We start from the raw sequence: 25,857 nt of genomic DNA, 5'->3' as shown, positions 1-25,857 counted from the left end.
TGGCTGGATTTCCGCCTTCAAGGAAAACAAGGCAAAGTCGGATGAAGGGACATGAACGATATAAAATATACCGTAAGATAAAAAGTACATTTTTCTAGTCGGTAAAGATAAAACACATTGATAAATAGAAATGTACCCAACAATTTGCACAGATTCTCAAAAAAAGTAATGCAAAATACTATCGGACTTGAAAAGTCAAATTCACATAACTTCAAAAACAAATTCAGCGAGTGGCGGAACTCCACGATTAACGCCAAAACTAAGCGCTATAAAGCAAACATTTGTAGCTAATTTTTTTTCCGGAATGTAATGAAGAAAATTATTCTCACCGCTCTTACCTGCGACTATTCCAATCGTAAAGTGACTGCTGTTGGCATAAATAAAGAGGATGGGCTTGGCCCATGTTCAACAGCCAGCGCTCTTACCTGCCTCTCAGCTCTCGTGTCCGCTTTCCTTTGTTCTTGGGACCATTGCTGCAGAGTCTCTGGTTCTATCTTGGATTTTGTCCTTAATTCTCCAGCGAACCCTACGGTGCTTGACAGGGAGACGGGTTCAGCCTTGAATTAATTCAAATGTCTTTCACTACCGGCGTTGGAATGACCAGAAGAGGCCCTGTCCACCGTTTCTTCTGTGCTGATATTCGGAGAAGGATAATAGCAAGTGAAGGCGCAGCACGTTATTCTTGTGTTTCAAGCATACTCTAAGATGTTGCCGTTAAAATAACTCCATTATACTTTCTCTCTGGCGACTATTGTTAGTCTTTCAGACACCGAAAAAATGGGGAGCTGTTTCAGCAATTCTGGACGTAGGTAAGACAATTCGAGTGGAATTGGCATGTCAAATTTGTAAGTTTGTGGTATTCATTAGGCGTCAGGGGCCTTCTTTTTAGGCTTTCCCTCCAAAACATGCACTAAAATACAGTTAGTCAAAATAGTAAATGATTTAATGTCTTTCCATGTCATTGCTACACTTTTCAGATGAGTAATTAGTTCGTCTATAAGTTGCGCGTCAAAAGATTAAGTAGGAGAGAAACCGAGCTTGCTTTAACACACAATTGTTTCCACGGAGTTCACGTCTTTCCAATCACCTTGCATCACTTTCTTGGTGAGATAATTAGTTCGCTTATAACTTGTCCACTTAACAAAATATTTAGTTGGAAAGAAACAGACAGATCGGTGTTTTGTGGGGAATCGTATCGGTTGCTTCGAAGAAAAATCACTAATTTTTTGTATTCCCTTTTTTATTTCTTATTACATCGGAGAAACCTGTGCAGGAGACATTGCTCGGAGATGAATTTTATTCAATGGGTATTCTATTACGAATGGAAGATTGTATTAATTAGATAGAACTGGTGATAATGTAGTAGTATATTGTATTATTATGTCGAATAAAAGCCTTTTCTCGCGCGGGAGAAAACCGGAGAAGGAAATACTTCTGGGAGATTTATTATATTAAGATAGCATCAGATAGAATATAAATTTTCGAATAAAAAATTAACTTTTTAGTAGAATAGAAGAAAGTTACAGAGTATAAAACGTCGTCCATAAGTCGCCAAAATTAAAAAGACAACTAGCTCGAAAGTAATCTACGAACCTACGGTGGCACGACAGCTAAGGCACAAATCTATGCATTATTCTTTCCTACTTGCTCCTCTCTCTATCAAGGGGGAGAGACGTGTATAATAAGGCGGCTATAGCTTGATTTACTCTCGGGCCTGGTCCAGGGTTGACCTTAGAAGGCGAAAACTCAAAATCCGTATTTTTAGTTTATTTGGGTTCGACTCTTCACGATGCAGGTCGAAGATTGTGCAGTCTACTCTCTCCCATTACTTTAAATACTAAAGAAATCGCTGGTCTTGCTAAGAAAAAAAAACTCACCACTAATAAATGAGACTAAAGTTCTTCCCACATGCACAACCTCCTCTCCTGCTCCGGTCTCTGCAGAAAACGAGGTAAGTTTTCTCCCTCTTGTAGAAGTCCTTGAGCTTCCTTTTCTTCTGGCTGCGCAATGAAGCACAGTTTGGATTTTTTTGGAAGAAGGATGCCCCGCCGATGTGGACGCACCACCGATCTTTCTCGCGAAGTATTCCATTGGTCACACCGACAATGTCTTTGGCCACTCCCGTTGAGACATGCCCTTGGCCACAGCGACAATGTTGCGTACCTCAAAATTCACGTTCTTCATCTTTCTCGTGGCCAGAGGTAGGGTCAGCCCAAGCCCGTTCGCCTTCTTTTCTAGGAGAAATATTTGTGTGTTTAGCATTAATATTGCTCGTGGCCACACGCGGGCAGTCTCCTAGCCAGTGGACCCTCCCCAACCACAGCAGGGTTCGGTCATCACTACAAACTAGAGGAATCGCCGTCCGTTTGCTCCGATTCTAACTATTTCTTCAATAGTTCTTTGAATCCTTCTTGCCTTTGATAAAAGAAATTACGTGGTCCTCAATGGTGGAGTCTGTTGTTTTTTAATGTTATATGAACATGGATGTTGTTGCAGTTGAGCCGCTCTAGCTCTACCTTCTCGCTGGGCTTGAGACCCTTAGCAAAATGGTGGAGCTTATCCACCTCTGAGATATGTGTGATTTTCAATAAGACTGACGATAATATCTTAACGTGCTTCCCTAAGTTTTCCATTTATCCAAGTTAATCCTATACATTTCATGCCCTCTTGATTAGTTGAAGAGAATAAAATTATTTATTGCTTTATGTTTCGCTGTTTCGTTTTCTGTACTGAGTTTGTTGGGTCTTCTCCGCAGCATTGTTCTCCTTTTTTCAGCTTCGTAAAAAATGGGCTCCGCAAGCGTCACCACTGCAGTGAATGCGGTGACTGCTCCAGCCAACCGCATAGATCCGCGACACGTCCCGTCTTTTTCTCCTTCGATGCACACTTCAATTAAAATACACTGCTCGTCAGCAGCTGACAGCGTCACGCAAGGAGGCTATAAAAATCACGGAAGCTATCCTACATTCCCTCCGCGCTCTCTCTCTCCCTCTCTCTTTCACTCGCTTTCTTACTCTCTAACCTCTACCTCTCTGACTCTATCTCTCTGTCTCTATCGTTCCTTATATCTCCTCTCTCTCTCTCTCTCTCTCTCTCTCTAGGATGGTGAACTGGAATGAGGAGAGCTCGCCGGATGTGGAGGAACTCGCAGCTTTGCTCCAAGGCGGCCGCTCGCCTCCTCCGAACAGGCTCTCTCGGTCGCAATTGCAGGCGTTATCTGCCTTTTGCGACGCACTGATTCCCTCGGCGGAGGCTCCTCGAGACGCCGTCGGAGACGAGGCGCTCGCTCGCTTTTATGGCACTTCCGCCTCCATGGCCGGGGTCGCGGAGCAGGTTAGTGCGCGAATTTTTCGTCATCTTTTCCTCAACGAGCTCACGGAATAGAAGACAACAAAAGCAGCAGAGATTCTTCAAAGTCGCTGCTCACTTGTCACTTTGATCTCTCTCTCTGTCTCGCTCTGTCTCTCCCTTTTCCCCTTTCTCGATCAATCAATTTCTCTTTTTCCCCTGTCTAACTCTGTCTTGCGCTCTCCCTTTCTTACTTCATCTATTTGATCTTCATTCTTATTCTTCTTCTGTCGCGCAAACTCTCTCTTGCAACCCACCTCTCTCTCGTTCTCTCTTTTTCCCCTGTCTAACTCTTTCTCTTCTGCTTCCTATCTCTCCTTTCTCTCTCATTCGCTGTCTAAGCCGTTCTCCATCTGCTCAATTTTCCCCCCAAGTAGTGTTTGCTTTCTGCCTGTAATGCTCTTTATGCCTTCAATCTTTGGCCCTCTCTTTCTCCTATTATTCCTCTGCACCTCCTTTGCACCTCTCACTAGTGATCGGTCGCGAATTTGAGAAGCGAGGGGGAGAGAGAGAGGCCATAAGAAGCGTCGTTGGGCTGTTTATTCTCACGCTCGTTGTCTTCCCTTCGGGTTCTTATGAAAGGTGGCGGGTCTGGTGTGCAAGGAGCGTCTCCACCCGGCGCTGCCCCTTTTGCGGCTGGCTCTGTGGCTGCTCTCGACTCGGTATGGCACCCTTCTTCTCTGCGGCACCGGCGGCCTGACCGCCAACTTGCCCTTCTTCCACAAGTTCTCCGACCTCGACGAGCTCCGCAGAGAGAAGATCCCCTTCAAACTCTCCCGCAGCTGCTTCGGCCTTAAGCGGCTCCTCTTCCGCGCCCTCCAGCTCGCCACCGTCCGCCTCTACTTCCAAGCGGTGAGCGCTTCCACTGGCTCCTCCACGCCTTGACGTGACTACCTTTTGCGACAATCTTTAAGTGCGTTTTACTACTTTCCTCAAAGGCTATGAGGCTGAAGATAGCGAGGGCTCTTCTCCTCTTCTCCACAGGTGGACGAGAAGAACCGGAACCCGTCTTGGGCCGCGATCGGGTACTGCGGTAGCGACCCCGACCGTCCGCCAGCCGAGTCCCAGCAGTCAGACGACCCTCTTCTCCGGGCCGTGATGGACATGTCCTCCATCCCGCGCAACCCCCCCCTCCTCCGCCCCTTCACCCCCGATCCTTCGTCCCCGCTGGCCCTCTACTGCGACGTCGTCGTAGTCGGCTCCGGCTCCGGCGGCAGCGTCGTGGCCGGCGTTTTGGCCACGGCGGGATACCGCGTCGTCGTCCTGGAGAAGGGCCGCTATTTCCCCGCCGCTTCTCTCTCGCTCTTGGAAGGGCCTTCAAACGAGCAGATGTACGAGAAGGGGGGAATGCTCAGCTCCGACGACCTCTCCCTCCTCTTCCTCGCCGGCTCCACCGTCGGCGGGGGCTCCGCCATCAACTGGTCCGCCTCCTTCAGAACTCCCGACTCCGTCCTCGAAGAATGGCACCGCGCCCACGGCCTCTCCCTCTTCGGAGACCCCGCTTACCAGCGCGCGTTGGACGCGGTCTGCGAGCGAATGAAAGTCCACCCTTCCACCACGGCGGGCACCCCGGCGGAAGGGATGAACAGCGCCGTGCTGAGGCGCGGCTGCTCCGCGCTGGGCTACGACGTGAAGGCCATCCCCGTCAACGCCCCCGACGGGCACGACTGCGGGTGGTGTCACCTCGGGTGCAAGGACAGGAAGAAGCAGAGCACGCCGGAGACCTGGCTGGCCGACATGGCCGCCTCCGGTAACGGCGTCGTCCTCGCCGGCTGCGACGCCGTCCGAGTCACCACGGCCAGGAACGGCGCCGCGGGACGGAAGAAGACGGCCACCGGGGTCATCGCCCGGTTCAGCGATGGGGAGATAACGGTGAGGGCGAAGGTGACGGTGGTGGCCTGCGGCGCGCTGAACACGCCCGGGCTTTTGAGGAGAAGCGGCCTGCGGAACCCCAACATCGGCCGCCACCTCCATCTCCACCCCGCGGTGATCGCGTGGGGCTACTTCCCGGAGGAGACCGACTGGCTCGACCGGGACAAGAAGAGCTTCACCGGCGAGCTGCTCACCGCCATGGCGCCCGTGCCGGGGGACGGCGCGGACGGCGCGAGCGCGGCGCTCATCCAGACGCCGGCGATGCACCCGGGCGCGTTCTCGGCGGTCACGCCGTGGACCTCCGCGGCGGACTTCCGGCGGCGGATGGCGCGCTTCTCGCGGACGGCGACGCTGTTCGCGCTGACGCGGGACCGCGGGTCGGGGAGCGCGGCGCGGTACCCGGACTCGGTGAGCTACGCGCTAGACGAGGGCGACGAGCGGGCGCTGCAGCGGGGCACGGAGAGGATGCTGCGGGTGCTGGCCGCGGCGGGGGCGGAGGAGGTGGGCACGAACCACCGCGACGGGGGCGCGTTCAGGGCGAAGGGGGCGAGCCGGGAGGAGTGGGAGGCGTTCGTGAGGAGGGAGAGCGGGAGGGGGCTGCGGAAGGGGGAGACGCCGATTTGCAGCGCGCACCAGATGGGCAGCTGCCGGATGGGGACGAGCGCCAAGACCTCGGTCGTGAACCCCCAAGCCGAGACGTGGGAAGTGGAGAGGCTCTTCTTGGCCGACACCAGCGTCTTCCCCACCGCGCTGGGGGTGAACCCCATGGTCACCGTCCAGGCCATCGCCTACTGCACCGCCCAGAATATCCTCCAAGTCTTGCAGCCTACTCTCGCGCCCTTCCCAACTTAGAAGACCGAAGAGAAAATCGCTCAAAGACTTGCCCCGCCCAGGCAAAGACTTGAAACTAGACTGTGCGCTAGACCGTATGTTTAGGTGTCCGGTGTCATAAATGAAGTTCCATTCGTTTCAGATGATTTCACTTAGTACATCGTTTGGAATTTCAGACTTGGAAATTTATTTAAAGCACAGATTAGGATATGGGGCTGCGCCTTCATTATTTTTTCTGAATTTTAAAAGTTTGAATCCACCTAATGGAATTGTGGCTTGATATTTCTAATCATCTATTGCCATCACTGAACCGTTACCGTATTTGTCATAGTCCTCGTACATGGGTTGATCTTGAGGTTTTTTGGTGCCTGTTACCATCACGTATGTTTGTTCCCACACTATACTAAATTAGGTAATACATTGTTATGAGCCTAGGAATTTCACTTTCGTATAAATTATTTATGCATAGGTGAGAATAAGAACCATAGGTTTTAGCTAAGACAACAACTACCTTTTAGTCGTGAGGAAGGAACTAGGAATTCGTTTTATGGAGAAGCCATCAAACCCTATCACCTGATGCGATGATGGGAAATTTTAATCACCTTATCAGCTGTTCCCTTCAAAATATAATATTTACTATAAAACACATCAAATTACATTTCAGTGATTTAATTTATGAATTATAAAGGGCTGAAACGTAAACTCTAACCTACTAATGTCCCTATTGCATTCTAGGCCTTGATCTGGATGATACAAACTGGATTCCTTCAATGGAAGACTTGGAATGGACTCATGATGGCATCGATAATACAATGGACCCTATCACTCAAGATCAAACTCATGTTTCTAAATTCTCAATCGAGACATGTTGAACTGATCAATTGTCCAACCTTTTTGTCATTGTAATGTCACACTTAGTCCTCGGATATTATCCACCTATAGTTCCTCCTCCACTTGATGCTCCTAGGATGACTTAGGGTATGGTCAACTGTCAAACCATAATTGGTCATTCTAGTAAACATTGATGTGTTAAAAAATTACAGGAGAATTCTTCTTTAATATTCTGCAGCTTTGGCCAAAGATATCACTGCATTAGCTTCTTTGAGCTGTTTACTCTTAAATTAAATGTAAACCTGATGGAGGACCATTCCGTTGAACACGCCCCGACTCGTCATCAGCCTCGTCGCGGAGTCTGAGCCGACGTGAAGAACCCGAGCTTTCACTACCAGGTTTGAAGAAAACTGCATCCACATCTTGTTGTTTTCTCGTATTCGTGTTGTTTTACCATATTACGGAGACTCCTCACGGTCTTAGAGGGGGCCCTGTTTTGCGTCGTTATTTTAATTCGTCACTCTGGACTGGGGGGTGGGGAAGGTAAGCCACACCTGCACGTGTACAGCCCCCTTCCCCGTAGCTGTTTGTATTCCATATTCCGTTTTGTTACATCCTTGGTGGAGGGGAGGCCAGGCATGACTTCTCCCTCATTGGAAGATTCTTCAGGGAGGGGGGTAGCCCACTAGGCCTTACCCCCTAAAGAAGGGCCATTAGGACGCCTCCTTCCTCTTTCACTATATAAGGGGGGAGGGGGGCACTGTCCTAGGGGACTTATGCGACTCCTACCACTCCTCGCTCTTCCTGGGTGGTTCCCTTCTTCAATCAGGCCCTACTTACGTGAAGACTAGTCGTCCGCAACGCTGGCGCAAGATGACTTAATGGAGCATCCTTGGCGAGCTCCCGCGCGATCATTGCACCGTTTGGTCGGCGCGGTGCGTCGTGCGCTGCCCCCGAAGGTGGACCCACTTTCCGATGGTCCGCAGGTCAGGCCCCAACGTCCTCGAAGTGCTGTGGCGGACCCCGTCCCTCCACCTCGCGCTTCTGCTCTCCCGACGTGCCGGCCAGCCACCGGGCTGTTCCATAACACTCGCCCACCGCCTCGTCAGTGATTGACGGGTCACACTGGTGCAAGAGTCCACGGCGGGCGCCCCACGTTGACCTCCTCACTGCCGCATTGCAGACTTGCGGCTCCACCGGCCCGCTCACGAGTGGCGGGTGCCTCCCTACCTACGAGGGAGAGTGGCGCGGCCGACTCTCCTTGGACGGGTCGGTGGGACCATTGACCCGGAGCGATTCTTCTTGTTGATCAAGCCGAAGCTGTCCGTCCACCGGGTCATCTACTCTCTGCTGATCAGGCTGACAGATCACTCTCCTCCGACATGACCCTTGCTGTCGCCGACCAGGCTGCTCGGTTTCTTCTTGTCGGTTGGATATAGTGAGCGATTCTGCCGTTGACCCGGTCACCCGGACGGTTTTCCTGTTGGATCACGGACAGAGTGAACGCGATGCTGTACGTGCCCGAACCCTCTACCAATGTGCACGTTGAGTGATCCGAAATGCACCATACCGATGAACTCAACTGGAGATGCCGACACTGATTCCTCCACCTCTCCATCACTGGTCGGGCGGACAACCAGGGCAAACGGTTCACTCGTGCATCCCGGGTTGGTCGTGCTTCGCCGAAGGGGCCCGTAGCGGCTGCCTTTCACAGGTCAATTTCTTTCCTTCTTCCACTCCATATTATTTTGCAGTATCATCACTCCCTCCAATGCCTTCCTTGTATGTTCCTCTGCCTTGAGAGATCCTTTGGCAACGATATAGGGCTAGCTACCTTCTTGTGTTAACATACTTCTTCACGGTGTTGGGTTAGTTGTTAGCGACGACGGTACAGACGCTGATGAACGGCATTCGTCCCTCACTTCGTAGGGCCTCCAGCTGAGCTCACCGGTCACTGGGAGTCTGGACAAGGCTCGACACTTCCCTGTGTGGTCACCTGAACCGCGTCCCAGATCAGTCGATTGCTACGTTTTCTCATTGAATTTCCAATAAATTTGCATGCGCTTTACTATGTTGCTGTCTCCTTCATAGTGATCAATCCCGGTGGTGTGTCACGACGGGTCGTTCGTGTTACATCAAAACCATTCCCATCTGAACCACTCGATCGTCTTTGTGAGAATTTTGTATAAACGTAACTAGGAATGTTTATAATTTCCCGATTAACTCTTACGACATAGTCAAAATACAAACATTGGTCCATTATGCGTCAAAAATGAGAAATTTATGATTTATTTCACTAAGCTCATCTTTATATATTTTATTGATTTTCAAGACTACACCACTTGACTCTTTAGGGTGAAGTGATTTTCTCACCTCTTCATGGAGCCTTATTTGAGAAACAGCACTAAGAATAATACAACAGTGAATTTGAGATACAAATGGGAGGAAAGTAGAAACTTAATAGATGATAAGAGGAGGCCAAGTACACATGAAGCCCATTTTAGAAGCCCATTCAAACCTCCTTAAAGACCAGGTCAACTAAAGGCAACACTTGTGGAACTGACCCACAATTTGAATTTCAAGGTTTATTTTCATATCTGATGAGGGCATGTGGGTCCGGTCCGGAAAACAAGAAGTCCTAGCCCTCCAAGCCCTTAAAATTTTATCCAATGGCTGTGAGAATCATGGCATTTCTATTTATTGTCTTCTCCCCTATATGTGTATTCCACCTTGAATTCTTCCCCAACATTTTTTCGGACCTAGTGCATCATATTTCCTTGATCCATTTTTTTCATCCGAGAGCGTTGAAGAGATAGTTCAATGGCAATCAACATTCTTGGAGAAAGATGACTACTTGGCTTTTACAGGAAGTGACGGTCAGGTTTGTGTGATCTCCTAAATGCTTGATTTAAATTTTCTCATAATGTTTCTGATAAACATTCCATAGTATAACCTAGACTTCAGGCTTTTTGATGCAGCAAAAAACACTGAAAAATGCATCACGTAGCAAAAGTTACAGCATTTTTAGTCTACAACCCGCAAGTGGAGCATTTTTTGGATTGCAGCTGAAATATCTTTAATGCTAAATATTATTTATTGCCATATAAATAATATAGAGAACACAGTCCATTATTATAAATTAAATTAAGAAACAGTAAATATGTATTTCATTTATTTTGAATTGTTTTGACTAGTACTGACATTTTGAAATTTATTTCCCCTTTAGGAAATACTTTAAGATCCCAAAAAAATCAATTAAAATATTGTTTCTAGTATATTGTAATTGAAACTTACTCTCACATTCCTTTCTCCTTATGGATTCCACCCCTGTATTTACGCACTTCCAAGTAATAATAATTTATAAATACTGTTGCATAAATCAGAGCCATTAACAACATATTTAATCAGAATTCTCATTTTTCAAGTAACTTGGAAAGGTTTGCATTGCAGATAAACATTTTTCACTCTTCTGTGATAACACATCTTAGATAAATACAGGCAAAAACTATTTAAAAAGGTAGTAGAAATAAGGGAAATATTTTTAAACAACTAGATGGAGGGGGAGATGGCAGAATTGTTTTAGATCTACTTCGAGAATTCAAATAAAAAATATGCAAAAATCTAAGGACATCATGCATGAAAGGGAAAATAGAGCATATGGTAGACACCTTGAGAAGGAGGACATATTGAATAGGACCACAATGCAGAAGGTTTAAAAAATAACAGTATGTAAGTACTTATATAGGATTTTATATACTCATGTTATTACACCAAAGGTTAATGATGTAATTGAGCAACCAAGTTAAAAAATTATTGCAAAAAAAATAAAACTTGAGAGTGCACAGTATTCACTATGAGCACAAAAACAAGATCACGTTGAAGAATGTTCACAATTTTCCAATTAATTCTATACATATTGCTCACAAATCGACTGGAAAACAAAACGATAGAACACTCAAAATTAGTTAATTATATTGGAACTATAACATAAACCCGATTCTTAGGAAATCATACTAATAAGTGACATCATACATCTCCAAATTTTTTATCTCAAAGTAATAATCCCATTAAAATCAATCTCTTTTGAAAAATGGCTTTCTTCGAAAACATTAAAAATGCAGTAGATTCGTAAAAAAAATATTGCAAGGCAACAAATGAATATAGGGAATAAGGTAATCAAACTGAGCTTATCTTATCACTTGATGTGCAAACCAATTTTTTATTTAACTGTAAACAGAATCGTATTTAATAAGATTGATCTAAACTGAAAACTACGGAATTTAGAAATATAGATGTTAATTATTCCTGTATCATAATGTTAGACTGCATCAGTAGCGAGGATCATCCTGTCAGTCAGCACAAACACAGTTGTCTGTTTCCTGTGAGAACACCTGCAAATCCTTCAATTTGAGTACTTACCCTTCCATTAGGTGCATACCTTGGCCTTGTTTCAATGTGCCAGCTGTTTCATATTAATGTATTTGTTAATAGAAAAATGAAATACTAAGAAGTTCTATAATCAACTATAAGAATCAAAGTGCATACAGATTTCCTTCTGACAAAAATTAGATGATACTTTACACTTAATGATGAAAACTAATTTTAACTGATATGACTTTTAGCCTCGAAGACAACTTCTAATGACATCATCAATGGCTATCTTTATTATTAATTTACAGGAGAAAGACGTCAATTGGATGGATACATGGTGAATGATAGTTTCTGTTACTACCTTAACTTGGCGTGATCAGAATCAAAATCTTTTTAATATCCCTCGAGAATATAGGACAAATAAGGAAATTCATTTTCAGATGTTAGTCAATGTTGTTTAAATAGATACAATTCATCTATTATAAAAATTTTGGAACCCAACATATTAAGAGCTTAAAAAATATTTTAAAAATTTTAATAGATATATATTTGGGCATGTTAATACTGAGTGTGATAGACTGAAAGCTGCGACAAAATATGACAAATGAATAGGAGAATTGTATAAAAACTTAATGCATTTCAATTTAATTACAGCACTGCTCAAATAGCTACTTTTTTAACCCAAGGTTAAAGCCAAATAAAGATCCAAAGGTACTGGAGTTCAAGGCCTTGGGTTATTTTAACCATATGTTCTCATCTCATTATTTTGGAATTTATCATTCAGACATTAAGTGAACTCCAGATGAAGAGACTAAAGTAGAGAACTGTTGAGTTTGTAGCAAACCCAATTTCCAGGAAATTGAATTTGATCTACAAGTGAAGAATCCTAACGAAGGGCCAATACTAGGTGTGCTCATGGCCCAATTTTACAAAGTTTTTTAATAAACATTAACTAATATAGATGCATCTTTGAGACGACTTTTTTGAATAATTAATTAGGTATGGCATTGAACGTGACTTTCCTACCATTATATACTTAAAAATTAGCCACCTTCATTCTTATTGATGGATCTTGGTCGTATATAATATTAGCGATATAATACATGGGACAATCTTGCACCAAATTTGAATAATGTTTATATCTTCCAGAAATAGCTTCTGATTAAAATCCTGGTCATGTGAACAAAAAGCGACCATTATGTGTGTTGATTTGGTTCAAAACAATTCTCAATCACAAAAGCACAAGAAACATACTTAAATTTCCTAATTAAATTGGTTACATTCTGCATTTTGTGAAATTTAAAGGGCCATGCTAAAAGCATTGGTTGGATTGAAAGTTGTCTGATTTTGCTAGGCACATATATGACTACAAATGATGAAAATTTTCGTCAACTTTTTTTCATTTTAATTTAGTATACATCTTAAAAAATAATGAATACTTGGGTAATATACCATTTGAATAGAATATATGTTTAAGGGGTATTATGCCATTAAAAAACTCTTACGCATTAGGAAACTCATATTGTTAAAACCCTGATTAAAATTTTCCTCCATTGGTTGACTGCCTTCTTTTGATGTACACGATGAACTCACAAAATAAATCCATCTAATTATGGCTAATTTCTTATGGTGAAGAAATTATGAAGGCCACATACACCAAGAAGTGCCTCCAATATCTGGGTCACATACCAAATGAAAAAAGAATATAAGTTTGTGGGAAAGCAGAGTTCAACTCTGATGGAGTTAGGAAAAAAGTTGTATTAATTCATGATTGAAATTGTCGTCAACTGACTGGCTGTGTGCTTTTGATATACAACATGAACTCATAAAATTAATCAATCTAATTAAGGATAATTTATTATGGTGATATCAATGGGAAATGATGAAAGCGAGAAGAGTTACCCCTCAGTAAAATAATATTATATGAAATTAATAGTAAAACACACGACCATGCTCCATCATCTGATGCAACACTGCCACCCCAACATCCCAATTATGAAATAACATCATCATTTACCACTGGCCAAGTGTCCCAATTTGGTTTAGTTATTAAACTACAATTTTTTTGAAGCTAGAGTTAGTGTCTCTCTCATCGAAACCCTATAAGTAGGCTATTGTTATTTTCTCTCCTTTTAGTGCTTTCTCGCCTTCCTACTCTTCCTGTGTTAGACTTTCAGTGTTTTCTCGTCTGTTTTTATATTCGTGGGACATAGCAGAACAGGTTAGTCGAATAGGTTTTGTTTTCTTTTCGAATATCATTCGGGATTTTAAATTTGGAGCATTATTTTACCACGGGGGTTGTATGACAGTATTTCCTCCCTCAAATGATGAATGGGATTGCACCATAACCATTTTCTCGGAATTTCAATATTCAAAGCGATCTGTTGATTTGTGGTCTCTTTATCCATGCTAGGTAGCATTTAGTGAACGTCTGATACCCAGAGATGGGAACTAAGCTAGATGTCTGGTCATTTAAGGGCATAAAATTCAGGAATCTGATATTAACCACACAACTAAAATATCACAACCAATATTCATTATTACGCCACCCAGGTTCTGTAAGACAAAAACGCTTGTCTCACTTTTTCTCTGGAAGAGCTAAAGCATGAACGTGATTACATCTGGGTGAACCTCTATAGGTGGCAAAACCTGAAAACCTGGGAAATTTGGCAAGGCCTGGGCAATCTGCTTTGCAAATTGAAGAACCTCCTTGCAAGGTGGTGGCGCCACGTCCTGGCGAGTCTTCCCCTGTGCGAAGAACATAATCTGGGATGCCAGAGCCTTGGAAAGATGGGTAAACCGCGAACGGTTCCTTCTTCCCCGTGAATTAATCTTTATTGGTGTTTCATCGCCTCTGTAATCCCAGGCACCAGTGATCCAATCAAAGTTATACAGCGAGAGAAAACGGTGGCCATACTCGGCAAGAAACTCTATCGCATCGAGCACAAACTCCATCTCCTCAATAGAAGTATAGTAAGAAAAACTCACTCTCGTGAACCCCGGCTTCAGCCCCTCGTATCCCTGCATGGGGAATTTTGAAATGTTAAACTTCTCATTAGACCACAAACGATGAAATCTTGCATTTAAACTAAACAAATGTCATTCTCATACAATATTACCTCTTAATCGGGTTCTGTTTGAATCTCACAGTTGAAAGCCTAGGAACTATGTTTGGTTTCATCATACTTAAATTCATCCATCTCATGGGAAATTGCATTGAAATTTGGGAAGGCGTCATGGTTGATCGTACATGCCTGTTTTATGTAGTCACGATAAGCCAGCGACGTTTCCCTGGATACACCAAGTAGAAGATGGCCATAAGGCCCAGCGCATGCGCAGCCCCCACGGGCTTGAATACCGAAGAGGTCGTTCGACAGACGGGTTGTGAAATGGGAGTGGAGATGCTTGCCGTTGGCAAAACCGACACTCGGATATATGATGAAGGAGAAGATGGGTTGTTTTTCTTCATTGCTCAATCCCATGACTTTGATATTTGGATTTGAACCGAGCCGCGCCGTCACATATCTCACCATTGCCACTTGTATCTGCCGAATGAGATCTACTCCGGCAAATGACTTCACCGCAAAAGCGAGTGCAGCGCGGATAATTGGCACAACTGGTGGCGTGCCCGCGTTCTCCCTTTCTTCTATGTTCTCGCTGAAGAGAGTTTCCTGGCACAGCAAGAGCAATGTTACAACTTCATTTGAAATCCAAATTATTCTTCAAAACTCGTCTGTTCGTAGACATGCTATAAGCCAAAAAAGTCGTGACATCAAAATTGTAAGAACAGTTACCTGTGCATCGTAGCCATTTACATAATGGACAGTGCCGCCGCCGCAGGTCGACGGTGGAAGGTCATTCAATTTGTAAAGATCCTCATTCATTAGAAGAATACCTGGGGTGCTGGTGCCGCCAAGGAACATGTGGGGGCTGATGAACACTGCATCGTAGCCGTCGTCGTCGTCAGACCTCATGTGGATTTCCACATATGGCCCACTGATTTGGCAAATAAGAAGAAGATGATCGTCTAGGGTTTCAATACTTTCAGATCTTCATCATATTTTATAAATAAGAAAATGAAGAAAAAGAAGAAGAAGAAGAAGAATAATAAAAAAAAAATAATACTCAACAAATAATAGAAAGAGTAAAAAGGCCTTTAAAAACAAGACGAATAACAGTTTACTTTGTCGGGCAACAAGGCTTTATCATCGAGACGAAATAATGAACAACACAGTTGAATACAAAATAAATGGAAGAAAAGGAGCCTTCATAACGAGGAAAACTGTATGAAAAGCCAGAATCTTTTAGGACGATAAAGAAAATAGTTTCTAATGAAGAAGAAGAATAATAGGACTGTATGAAGAACAAGAAAATCTAATTTGTCGAATATAATGTACGCTAAAGATTTAGGGTTTGGCGTCTATGCACCTGCAAGCAAAGTCGAAGCAGGCGTAGGCACCATGGCGATGGAGCAACCTCGCCACCGCACGGGTATCAGTGTACACGCCGGTGACGTTACTGCAGGCGGAGAACGAGCCAAGCTTAGGACGGCCGGCAATATCTGGCGAAAGCAGTGCCGTCTGAAGAGCCGCGAGGTCAATTTTCCAGATTCGTCAAGCCCAATTTCTACCACGTCGGCAAGACTCTCCCTCCATGAGAGGAGATTTGAGTGGTGCTCGTAGGGGCCGACGAAAACGACCCAGCGTTGGTGCGGTGCAATAGTCTGGAGGAGGAGATGGCGTAGAGTCGGTGGGGCTGCTATTCCCATAACTTCTTGAAGTCGTTTGATGGCCGCCGTTGAGCCGGAGCCGCAGAAGAGAAGGATGTCACGAGAGCCGGCGCCGAGGCAGCTCTTGATATAGAGGGTAGCCTGCGTCACTAACTCGCTTGTATGGAGGCCAGCGTAGCTATCTACTGTATGTGTATTTCCTGAAAGCTTGCGCCATTTAATAATAACACCAACGAAAAGAGTATTGACGCATTCATACTAACGTTCGAATAGCGAAATAATGCTATTAAGAATGATAATTTGAAGAAGACGAGGAGGAGGTTGACGACGAAGATATTGTTAAAGAAGAAGAGGATGCCGGTAATCAAAAGGTCGAAGAAGAACAAGAAGAAGCTGGCGATAACGATGATGGAGTATAATAATAATAATTTTGTTGACGATAATAATAATAATAAAAATATCAGTAAGATGAAGAAGAAGGATAATACGAATAGACGTTGGAAGAGGAAAAACGAAAAGGGAATAAGAAGACAAAGAAGAAGAGGATGATAAGAATGACACAGAAGAAGATGAAGAAGAGACCATAGAATGGCAGAACATCTCGTATCAAGTACTCTTCAGCAAACTGGAGGAATCTCCCAGAGGCAGTATGGTCGCTGTAGACGATACGCCGACGGCCAAACGGTGTGATCATATGCGCTTTAGCGCCGATGATCTGAGACGCCAGCCAGCGAAGCTTACTCTCATCGCTTCGATCGCTGCCGGCGTAATATTCTACAACCTTCGCCAAATCAAGCGACTTCGTGCTCGCCTCAGAATTAAAAGCTTCGTGTTCTGATGTACAATGACAGTTTCCAGGACTGCGCATGGGGGACGCCGTTGGAGTGTATGGGGCGGGTGCAACTGCCATTTCAGTGGAAGGCGCGGCGTAGAGGCTTTGTATACCCAACCTACAATGCAAGAAAATCCACAAAGGCATAATAACGAGATACGGTTTTATCGGGCCGCGAGTTCTCTCCCACGTGCAGGGCTTGTCATGAGCTGGCGCGAGACTTTAAAAACTCATTCAATGGTCAAAACTAAAAGACTAGAATAAAAATAATCACCGCGGCCGCCGTGGGTCCAGCGACAAACTGCCGTGCAGGTTCTTCCTGCTGGTTCTCATTGAGACATCTACCGAGAATTCAGCCGATGACAGGGTATTTCATTGTATCACTAAATAATAGAAGGCACAATCCAAACTGAAACTGTCATAAAACATAGAACATATAACCATAGTATCCTAACTGATAACTGTTTACAGAATTAAACCTATCTTCAGTAAGTATCGATTATGATTATGTGATATTCTTGTGTAAGGTCTAATGCATGGCTCATTCAACCCTTTCGGATGGCTTGGAAAATTGTGGAAAATGAAACTACGCATGTCTCTGTTATTATAAATGTTCCATTTTGAATATCTTTACAGGCAAGAGAAGATTTAAGTGCACATTCGCCGCCCTCCAGTAGCGATACCCGTCGAGAATGTTCTGTAAGATTGCGTAGACGAAGATCACACCCATTGCCATATTTATTTTCGTTCGTCTCCTTTCTTGTTACTCCATCTGCGTATTTCTCTCTCACTCTATCACTCTTTCTTTCCTTCTCCCCTATTTGAGAAAATAATTTTATCTTACGATGGGCGAAGGGACAGGTGTCATTTGAAAAATATAATGCCTTCAGTAGTGTAACAGTTTCGGCTTCTTCAACGGCTTAGCCGCCTTTGGAAAGAGTCAAGGAATTTAAATTCCATTTCCAGCGCACGCCGTGTGGATAGCATAGGGTCTACCACAGACGGAAAAGTCAGTTATTGCTTTTCGAATCGATCTTCGTGTTGACTTCGACCCCCCGTCTCCATCCATCTACCTCCGTTTGTTTAGGTTTATATCTGTCCACCTCTATCGATACCCATCGATAGCGTTTAACATTTTGGACAGGGGACCGGATATTGTTGATAAGTAAATAATTTATTCTTTGTGGTGAACCCCCTCCGCTCCCCCATCGCCCAAGTGGTGCACCTCCTCCACCCTGGTTGCTCTCCCTCTCGCCTCGGTCGTGTGACCAGCAGAGTACTACCCGGCCGAGGGATTGGGTGGGGGGGGGGGTGGGGTGGGCGCGCGGCGCCACTATCCCCTCCCCTTTTCCCTTCAAGTCACACGCCTCCCCCCTTCCTCCCTACTGGTACCCTGGCACTCCACCTCCTCCGTCTCGTGATCAGCCCTCTTCTTCTTTTCTCTTTTTTCCTCTTCCGTTATCCTCCTCTTCTATTACTCTTGTTCTTATTTTTCTCCTCTTCTTTTATTCTTCTTCTTATTTTTCCCTTCCTATTATATTATTCTTCTCCTCCTTTTTATTCTTCTTTTATTGTTCCCGTTATAATTATTATTTTTCTGTTCTTCATGTCCTTTTCTTTTACTATTCCTTTCATCTTCCTCTCTTCTTCTTGTCTTTTCTTCTCCTTTTTTTTATTCTTATTTTCTGGTTCCTTTCTTATTCTGTTTCTCTCATTCGTCTTTTTTTTACTGTTTTCTTATTTCTTTTCTCGTATTTTGTTGTTATTCTCTTTTTCTCTCTTTTTTTTATCTTTCTTCTCAATTTCCTTATGCCACCTATTTGTTTCATTATCCTATGCCTCCTGATTTTCCAATTTCTCATTATATTTTTTTCATTCTTCCCTTCTATTTTTTATTTAGTTTTCTAATTTTTTTCTATTATTTTTTAAATCTTCATCTCTTATTCTCGTTTTATTTTGTATTATTTTTATCTTCCAAAATAGAGTTTATAAATTACTTTGCAATATCTTACTTCTCTTGTATTGTGAATCATCAACGTGATAGGACCAGGACCAGACCAAAACTGGACTGGGAACACATCAGACTGAACTCAAACAAGACCTAACTTTAGGCAAAGTTTAGATCCTTGTTTAAAACATGTACCAACCCGGGACCGTCAAACCTACCCACCATATCCTCTTCAGCTGTCTGTCTCCATATTGGGTTTCGCTTTATTTTACTTTTTTAATTTATATACTTTTAATCATTTTTTTTGGAGAAAAATATGTTTTAATGGATAGATTTAGCATTATATTGGTGTGAGTGTGTTTTTATACATTCTCATACTCCAACCCTAGGAAATACCTTACTTCTACATTTAATGACCTCAAAGTCAGATTTTGCAGTAAAATTTTCTTTTAAATTTTGGAAACATCTGGATCATTTTCAAAGGTAACATATGGGCTCTCAAAAGTTCCTTCCAAACCCATTCAAACCTTTTTTCCTCCATCCCACCTATCATCATATTTTCTTGCAAGAATATAACCTACATATGTCAATGTAATATCTTTTCCGATTACATTTTAGTAAGTTTCAAGACATATATTTCTGAAAGCATGCCCACAATGAGTCATATTTATAACAGCCCAACACGATAAAATCGAGATTACAAAAAGTAATGCAAAATCATTATAATTAAGAACACGAAAATGTTATGTTGAAAAATGAGTGGAAAGAGGTTTCTAGACAGGAATGAAAATATTAATTTTCAACGAAAACTAAGAAGACTTTCTGAATAAGAGAGTAGATAATGAAGAAGGATAAAAATTTATATGGCCATGGATGTGAAGAATGATAATGCTATTCATGACAGTGAAAATTTTATTATGAGGAATAGTAATTTTTACTTTGTGATGAAGAAGATAAATGACTATGAAAAAATGGATATGTTTAAGAATTGTGATTTTTGAATAATGACAAGTTATGAGGATCGATAACCACGAAAAGGGATATAAATTTTTATTAATTCCTTGATTAAACCACAAACTTATAATATTTTCCTTGCTAAGGATAGACTTAACTAAGGGTGGAACCATAGAGCAAGAAATCAATTAGAAGATTTTTCCATCTGATTATATATATAGTATTTATATATATATATATAAAAACAAACTGAAATCTACGAGAAGTAGTAGTTTATTTTTTGAGTCAGCAAAATGACTTAAATCCTAAATTTTGTTGACAATAACATAAATTATATTTTTTCAGCAACTTTTTTAACGTTGTAATATTATCAAATAACAGAGTAACTACTTAAAATGTCTTATGGCAATTTTTGTCACAGGCCACCAAGGTTTGGCGGTAGGAGCATCCCATACTTGGCGTGGGAGCGCTGGAAAGTGTTGTGGATCTCTGATTCAAAATAAAATGCAGTAAATTGAGCATTATGACGAACATTATAGTACAATTTGTGGCATTGAGAGGCCCCGGATCTTGGGTATCACCCAAGCCAGAAAAATTGAGTGTGAACAGTAGGAACTTTCAAGAATGTACAAACCTCTAGTGTCCCTTCCTTTCAGACCATGGATGAACTTTTCTTCAGTTTCCTAAAAATATATTGATCTACTTCCCTTGTTCACCCAAACTGACACTTAAATATAGTGGATCCAATAAAAAGTATTGCACTCAAGGATGCCAATACTGAGTTTGGGAAAGCAATTTGGTGATGTTTACAATGTGAAGCAAATTGGATGTAAATAGGGACCTTAGATTCTCAATTTGAGAAACCTAGATTGTGTGGCCAGGATTTGGACTTGTAGCTAGTCCATCTCATGGATATGTAGCTAGCACCCTTTATAAGGAATAACAATGAATCACTCACTTGAAATTATCCTTTAAAATAGGCTGCTCCTTTTGCTCGAGTTAAACACTTCATGGGATCCGGATTAGGTATGCTCCATAGTTGGCTTCCTTGGCTTTATCTCCCTCTCTCCACCACGGCTGACATATCATTAATATTCTTGTTACCTACGTCTTGTCATAGAATCAAACTCAAAGGGAACCAAGAGAAAATTAACCACTTGGTTCAGAAATCAAGGTAGGTTAGTTTATAAATCATTAAATCAAATTAGCTAAGAGCAATAAAATAACAGAGTGTAAATTTCATTTTTAACGTGAATAAGTGATAAATGTTTTGTATATGCTGAATATATATTAGTAAAATAAACGGTAAAATAAAATGTTTACCATTATAGATTTGATATCATAAAAAAATAAGATTCAATATGAAGAAAATCAAGACTGTATTAACAGTCAAAAGCCTTTCAAAATAGGCTAAATTTATAATAAAGAGTAGGAGAAAGGAGAGGTGTAGAAGATGAAGATGTCTTTATGAAATTTAAGTATTATACTAATTTAGACAAAAGAGAGTTTTTTTCTGGATTTCGTACTCAGGTTAGTATAACTAGCTATGAGTACTCATCTCCTCAGGGAACCTTGATGGAGGGGCTAATATTCTTTAAATAGTGATTATTTTCATGTGATGAGATAGATATAAATACGAGATGGATGGAAAAGAAAAGTTATGGTGATGGAGAAATAAAATTAAGATGATTGTATACCAGGTAGAATTTGATAATAAGACTATTAGAAGAATAATCGATAAAGAACGAGTGATACCATGAAAGTAATACATTAGGGCAACGAGATGAAATAAAAAATCCATGTTAGGGAGATGATGAATGGGATGAAAAAGATATGAAAACATAAAAGGGGTAAGATGTGTGATGTTGCACGCCATCAAAGATCGTTGACGACGTCGTCTGCGCCGCCCGACCCCGTTGTCGAAGGTCGGTTGAAATTGCTTGAATTGTCGCGTTTTGTTTTCTTAGCTCTGTCTCATGTTTTGTGTTTTTCTTGTATCGTCATTGTGTTTCGTCGCATCTGCGACGCGTCTCTACATCCTTCGTCATCGTCACTGGGAGGGATCCTTAGCCATTTTTGGATCTCCTCCCTTGTGCCCTTAGCCATCGTCTTTGTTATCTTTTCCTTTATTTGTTTTAATTTCCTTGCCCCTTTTTATCTTATAATGAGGGGGCCCATTATATAAGGGCCCCCTTAATGGATCCTTTCCCCTTTGTTGACCCACATTAGGGGCCCATTTTGACCTCCCCCCTTTATAAGGGAAGAGGGGGCGCCCTAATGAGATCAGACCAGGAATATTAGAAGTTGTTGTTAGCCTTTCTTGGTCTCACCCCTCGATTTAGAGAGAAAATCAGAAAGGGGGAGGAGAAGAGAAGATGCAAGGGATGAGGGGGAAGAGAATTGGGAAGGTCGGAATTGTTTCCCCACCCCCCAAGTTCAACTCAGTCTGAAATCATCGCCGCATTTCTCCACTGATGCGGTTGGCCCTCACGACAGAGAATCTCCTTCTGCCCCACACACCACTGCAGGTGAAATTTGTGGCGGACCACCCACCCACGCTGATCATTTTCCGACGCGTCCGATCTTACAGCAGAAAATCGATTGCCTTCTCTTAGGACCAGCGACTTCTCTCGGGCAGTTAATACCGCCCTTGATCCAGTCAACTCCCGGCCGCCCAGCCTACCATGAGATAAGAATTGCGGGACTTCGGCGACTACCGTTTGCGAGCTGTCAACCTCTTCCCGTGCTGGTAATTTCTGGGTGCTCGTTCTCTTGACGGGAATGCCCTGCTGGAGTAGGCGGAAGCCATCCCGTAGGGGACCCAAAAATTGGCCTGTAGTGGTTAATTCCGGAGGCATTTGACGAGCGGGGGAATACCCGTTCACTAAAGCAGACAAGCCCGACAGAGACTCGGACTGCTCGGAGACCTGGTTAACGCAATCGACCTGGTTGGTGCTCAATTTGAGCTTGTCGAGTGGCATAACGGGGTGAGTTCTATTGAAGCCACTTCCTGACAGGAGGTTAGCTCCGCGAGTGATGAATCACGATGGTGGATGCGTCGCACTAGCTCATCCCTGCGATAGTCGGCAGTTAGTCTGTTGTCTGTTGAGCATGCACCAGCTTAACCGCACGCCCTCAGTGGCGAGGCCCCACAGTTTGACTGGCGTTGGACAAGTGTTTGACGGGTGATGACTCACCGTGTCCCTGATCGTCCACTGCCAGCCCCGACTCACGACAGTCCCTGATATACCTGTGCATGCCGATGTGCTGAATGCCACTGCTCGCGTAACCTACCTGCCTCGCCCGCTCCAGTCCACCAAAGGAGCATGCCCAGGGTTAGGACTACGCTTGAGCCAGTTCACCGTGGCCCCTCCGTATTCTCCTCTCCTCCGACCTTTATCGGAGCTCTAGCATCACCTTGCTTGTTGAGCCGGCGTGTGCTCTCCGGCATCTCTCCACTCAACCTGCTCCAAATCGGCGCCAACGTCAACAAAGTTCTGCACCACGAGCCCCACCTGCGAGGTACGCTATCCTCTTCCGACGCTCGTTTATTTACCTCTTACATTTTACATTCGCCTCGACTCCACCGCGCTCGGGCTAGGTAGGTGAGAGAGAAAACTATGACTCTGTGAGTGTCTTACCAGTACGGATATGACCGTTCGTTACGTGTGAGCCCAACAGGTAGAATTCCGTTCAGCCGTAGATGCCTTCGTCACTCCGATGAGGTTCGAGAGGCCACCGTTGGCGTCACCCGGCGACCCGTCCCATTTTGGAGCTCAGCACCTCCCTCAAGTCAGAGCCTGCGCGTACGACCCATAGGACAGTCATTTTTGCATCCTAGTTACATTTACCCATTAGGGTTTATCCGTCGGATGATGACACCGTCGACGTTCGATACCATCATCCCTTATCGATACCGAACCATCATATTCGGTGCCGACTAGACAACGTCCTAGATGATGTCCGACGTCAATGTGATATAAGGGTATAAAGATTCAATGAATGGGTTCAATGTGATGATGAAATGTCTGTAACCGATTGATGATGCTGAGAACAAACATTGTAAGATGAGAATACTTACCCTAGACCCATTCATTGGGCTAGGATCGGACTAATTTGAAAGTGCAGGTAAGCTTGTCATCTTCTATGTTACCTCTTCTCATCCACCCAAGACACCAACAACACGCTTCATATATCTTAGTCAATTTCAATCAACTCACAAATGTTGGAAGCAAATTTAAGGATGAATTTTGTAAAGATCATTGCCTCTATTTACAGATCAGGAATACAAAAAGAGGGTTACAAAGAAAGAATGATCAAACTCTAGGCTCAGTTAGGTTTTTACCAAATTTTAAGCTCAATCCTCTCACTTCATATTCTGTCTCTCCTCGTCATCGGTCATGTCACTTCCTCATTTTCTGTTGATGGTAAAAATCTGAAATATCCTGCCATTATATGATTATCACAGATACTTCCTTCCTAGTGAATGCCAACTCAGAGGGTGACATGTGTCTCTTAGTAGAGGAAGAGTTAATCATCATGGCGTGGTGCCATGTGCGCATGCGCAAGATGGCCACCTTTTTTTAAAGTTTCAACTTTTCTTTCAAATGATACTCTGATTTATATGATCAAAAACAAATCTAAGATCTATGAGCTGTGATGAAACCTTTCTACGTGCCTTGTCCCTGATGGAGCACGCCCAAACGACTTCGACGAATAATCATTGGAGCCATCTTCATCGTCATCAACATCACCGCTGGTCCGTGTCCAGCCCGACCAGCACGCCAAAGCAACCGTGAAGACGCCAGGGTTTAAATACCCCGGGTAGAGCACGACCGTGCGCGCATTCACATTTTAATTTACCTGTTTTGTTCATCCGATTTCATGTTCGTGTTTATCATGATGAGCTCACCGTACTCATCATGATGCGTCCGTATTGTCGCATTTTACCAGTTGTTTTATTTCAAGTTGTTTTAATATTTCTCCATGTTTTTTTTCATTTTCAGTGTTGTAAAAGGGGTCCCTTATTGGGCCCCTATGTATTGTGTATTGGGTCCATCATGGCCCTGTATAAGGCCACGATGGACCACGTCCTTGTTCAGATCTGGATTTTGCATTTCGGCAGTTGCAAGCATTTTTCAGATCTCACATTCAAGAAGAAGAGAGGAGGAAGAAGAAGAAGAAGAGGAGGAGAGGAGGAAGAGAGAGCAGTGTATGAACAAGGAAGGGAAATCGTAGTCCGATCTGGATTTCTTCCCTCCCCTTGGAATCGGTGAGCCGCCACTAACGCTTGATAATGGCTACGTCCTTGATGCTCGATCGAGCCCGCACCGTTAAGTGCAGTAGCAGCCCACACTCGCCTTTGTGTGGATCGGCAGTGATCCTTGACCGCCCCCACACTTGCGATAGGCTGATCGGCGCTCTCGGGAAGTGCAAATCCCACCGTTGGCCACTACAACATCGTGGATAAACTTCTCTTTGCAGACGCTAATCCACACGTGACTGGCTGACCTGGCCCCTCGAACGGGTGCACTCAATTGTTGGACCTCTACACCGTCGCGGACGGGTCTCTCCTAGCGGGATGCTATCCCCACGCCTACAGCCGGTTGACCTGTACACTCGAATGGGTGCAACTAATCATTGGGCTTCAGCACCGACGCAACGAGATGCTTCCCGCAGGTCGTTAACCCATGCCAGCGGCTGGTTGACCTACGACTACGAAGGGACAACCCCGTCCCCTAATACAACGAGAATTCAACTTGGATCAGGAGGCAAATACCATCCCCTCTACTAGTGGTCGCTGGTGAATCTCAGACAGAGCGCCAACTTGTTTGGATAGTCTGTAACTGTGGGTGAAGACTCTTGTCCTACGGACCTTCGTTTCCTCTCAAGTCGCCGCCAGTCAGGTCATTGTTGGCGGTTGATCACCATGCCATAGAGTGACGCTGCTGCTACCGACTCTCCCTCCCCATCGCTTCTCCCTCGACTCCTCATCTCCAGAATTCTAAAAATGCTCCTTCGCCACGACCGCCGTCAGTCGAGCTAAGTTTTGTCCACGAACAGCACTGCGCCGCCTATCATCCCGCATTGGCCGTGCTTCGACTAAGAAGCTGACGATGAACGCCCAACCGACATGGTACA

General features: G+C 43.9%; 1 protein-coding gene, 1 long non-coding RNA gene and 1 pseudogene across 3 annotated transcripts; 2 read left to right on the top strand and 1 right to left on the bottom strand.

Moving 5' to 3' along the window:
- Positions 1–2,987: 2,987 nt before the first annotated feature.
- On the top strand, positions 2,988–6,192 carry LOC144710470 (long-chain-alcohol oxidase FAO4A-like). Its single transcript, XM_078584263.1, has 3 exons — positions 2,988–3,333; positions 3,931–4,200; positions 4,333–6,192. The coding sequence occupies exons 1-3, from the start codon at positions 3,103–3,105 to the stop codon at positions 6,070–6,072; spliced, it is 2,241 nt and encodes a 746-aa protein (XP_078440389.1). The 5' UTR covers positions 2,988–3,102; the 3' UTR covers positions 6,073–6,192.
- A 7,539-nt stretch (positions 6,193–13,731) lies between these two features.
- Positions 13,732–17,011, bottom strand: LOC144710597 (uncharacterized; annotated as a pseudogene). Its single transcript, XR_013583347.1, has 5 exons — positions 16,565–17,011; positions 15,682–16,182; positions 15,048–15,249; positions 14,508–14,924; positions 13,732–14,274 (listed from the first exon to the last, which is right to left on the bottom strand). The product of XR_013583347.1 is annotated as an uncharacterized LOC144710597 (transcript).
- Positions 17,012–21,908: 4,897 nt separating this feature from the next.
- Positions 21,909–24,596, top strand: LOC144710658 (uncharacterized). The gene is made up of 2 exons (XR_013583363.1): positions 21,909–23,238; positions 23,398–24,596. It is a non-coding gene; the product is annotated as an uncharacterized LOC144710658 (long non-coding RNA).
- Positions 24,597–25,857: the final 1,261 nt, after the last annotated feature.

The sequence above is a fragment of the Wolffia australiana genome, chromosome 12 (genome assembly GCF_029677425.1).
Source record: "Wolffia australiana isolate 7733 chromosome 12, ASM2967742v1".
NCBI lineage: Eukaryota > Viridiplantae > Streptophyta > Magnoliopsida > Alismatales > Araceae > Wolffia > Wolffia australiana.
This window is presented reverse-complemented; position numbering and strand designations above follow the sequence as displayed.

Bases quoted from the DNA above. Each gene is read 5' to 3' on its own strand.
- LOC144710470 (XM_078584263.1), top strand. From the start codon at position 3,103: ATGGTGAACTGGAATGAGGAGAGCTCGCCGGATGTGGAGGAACTCGCA. The intron at 3,334-3,930 runs GTTAGTGCGCGA...TTCTTATGAAAG, and splicing joins TGGCCGGGGTCGCGGAGCAG to GTGGCGGGTCTGGTGTGCAA. The intron at 4,201-4,332 runs GTGAGCGCTTCC...TCTTCTCCACAG, and splicing joins TCCGCCTCTACTTCCAAGCG to GTGGACGAGAAGAACCGGAA.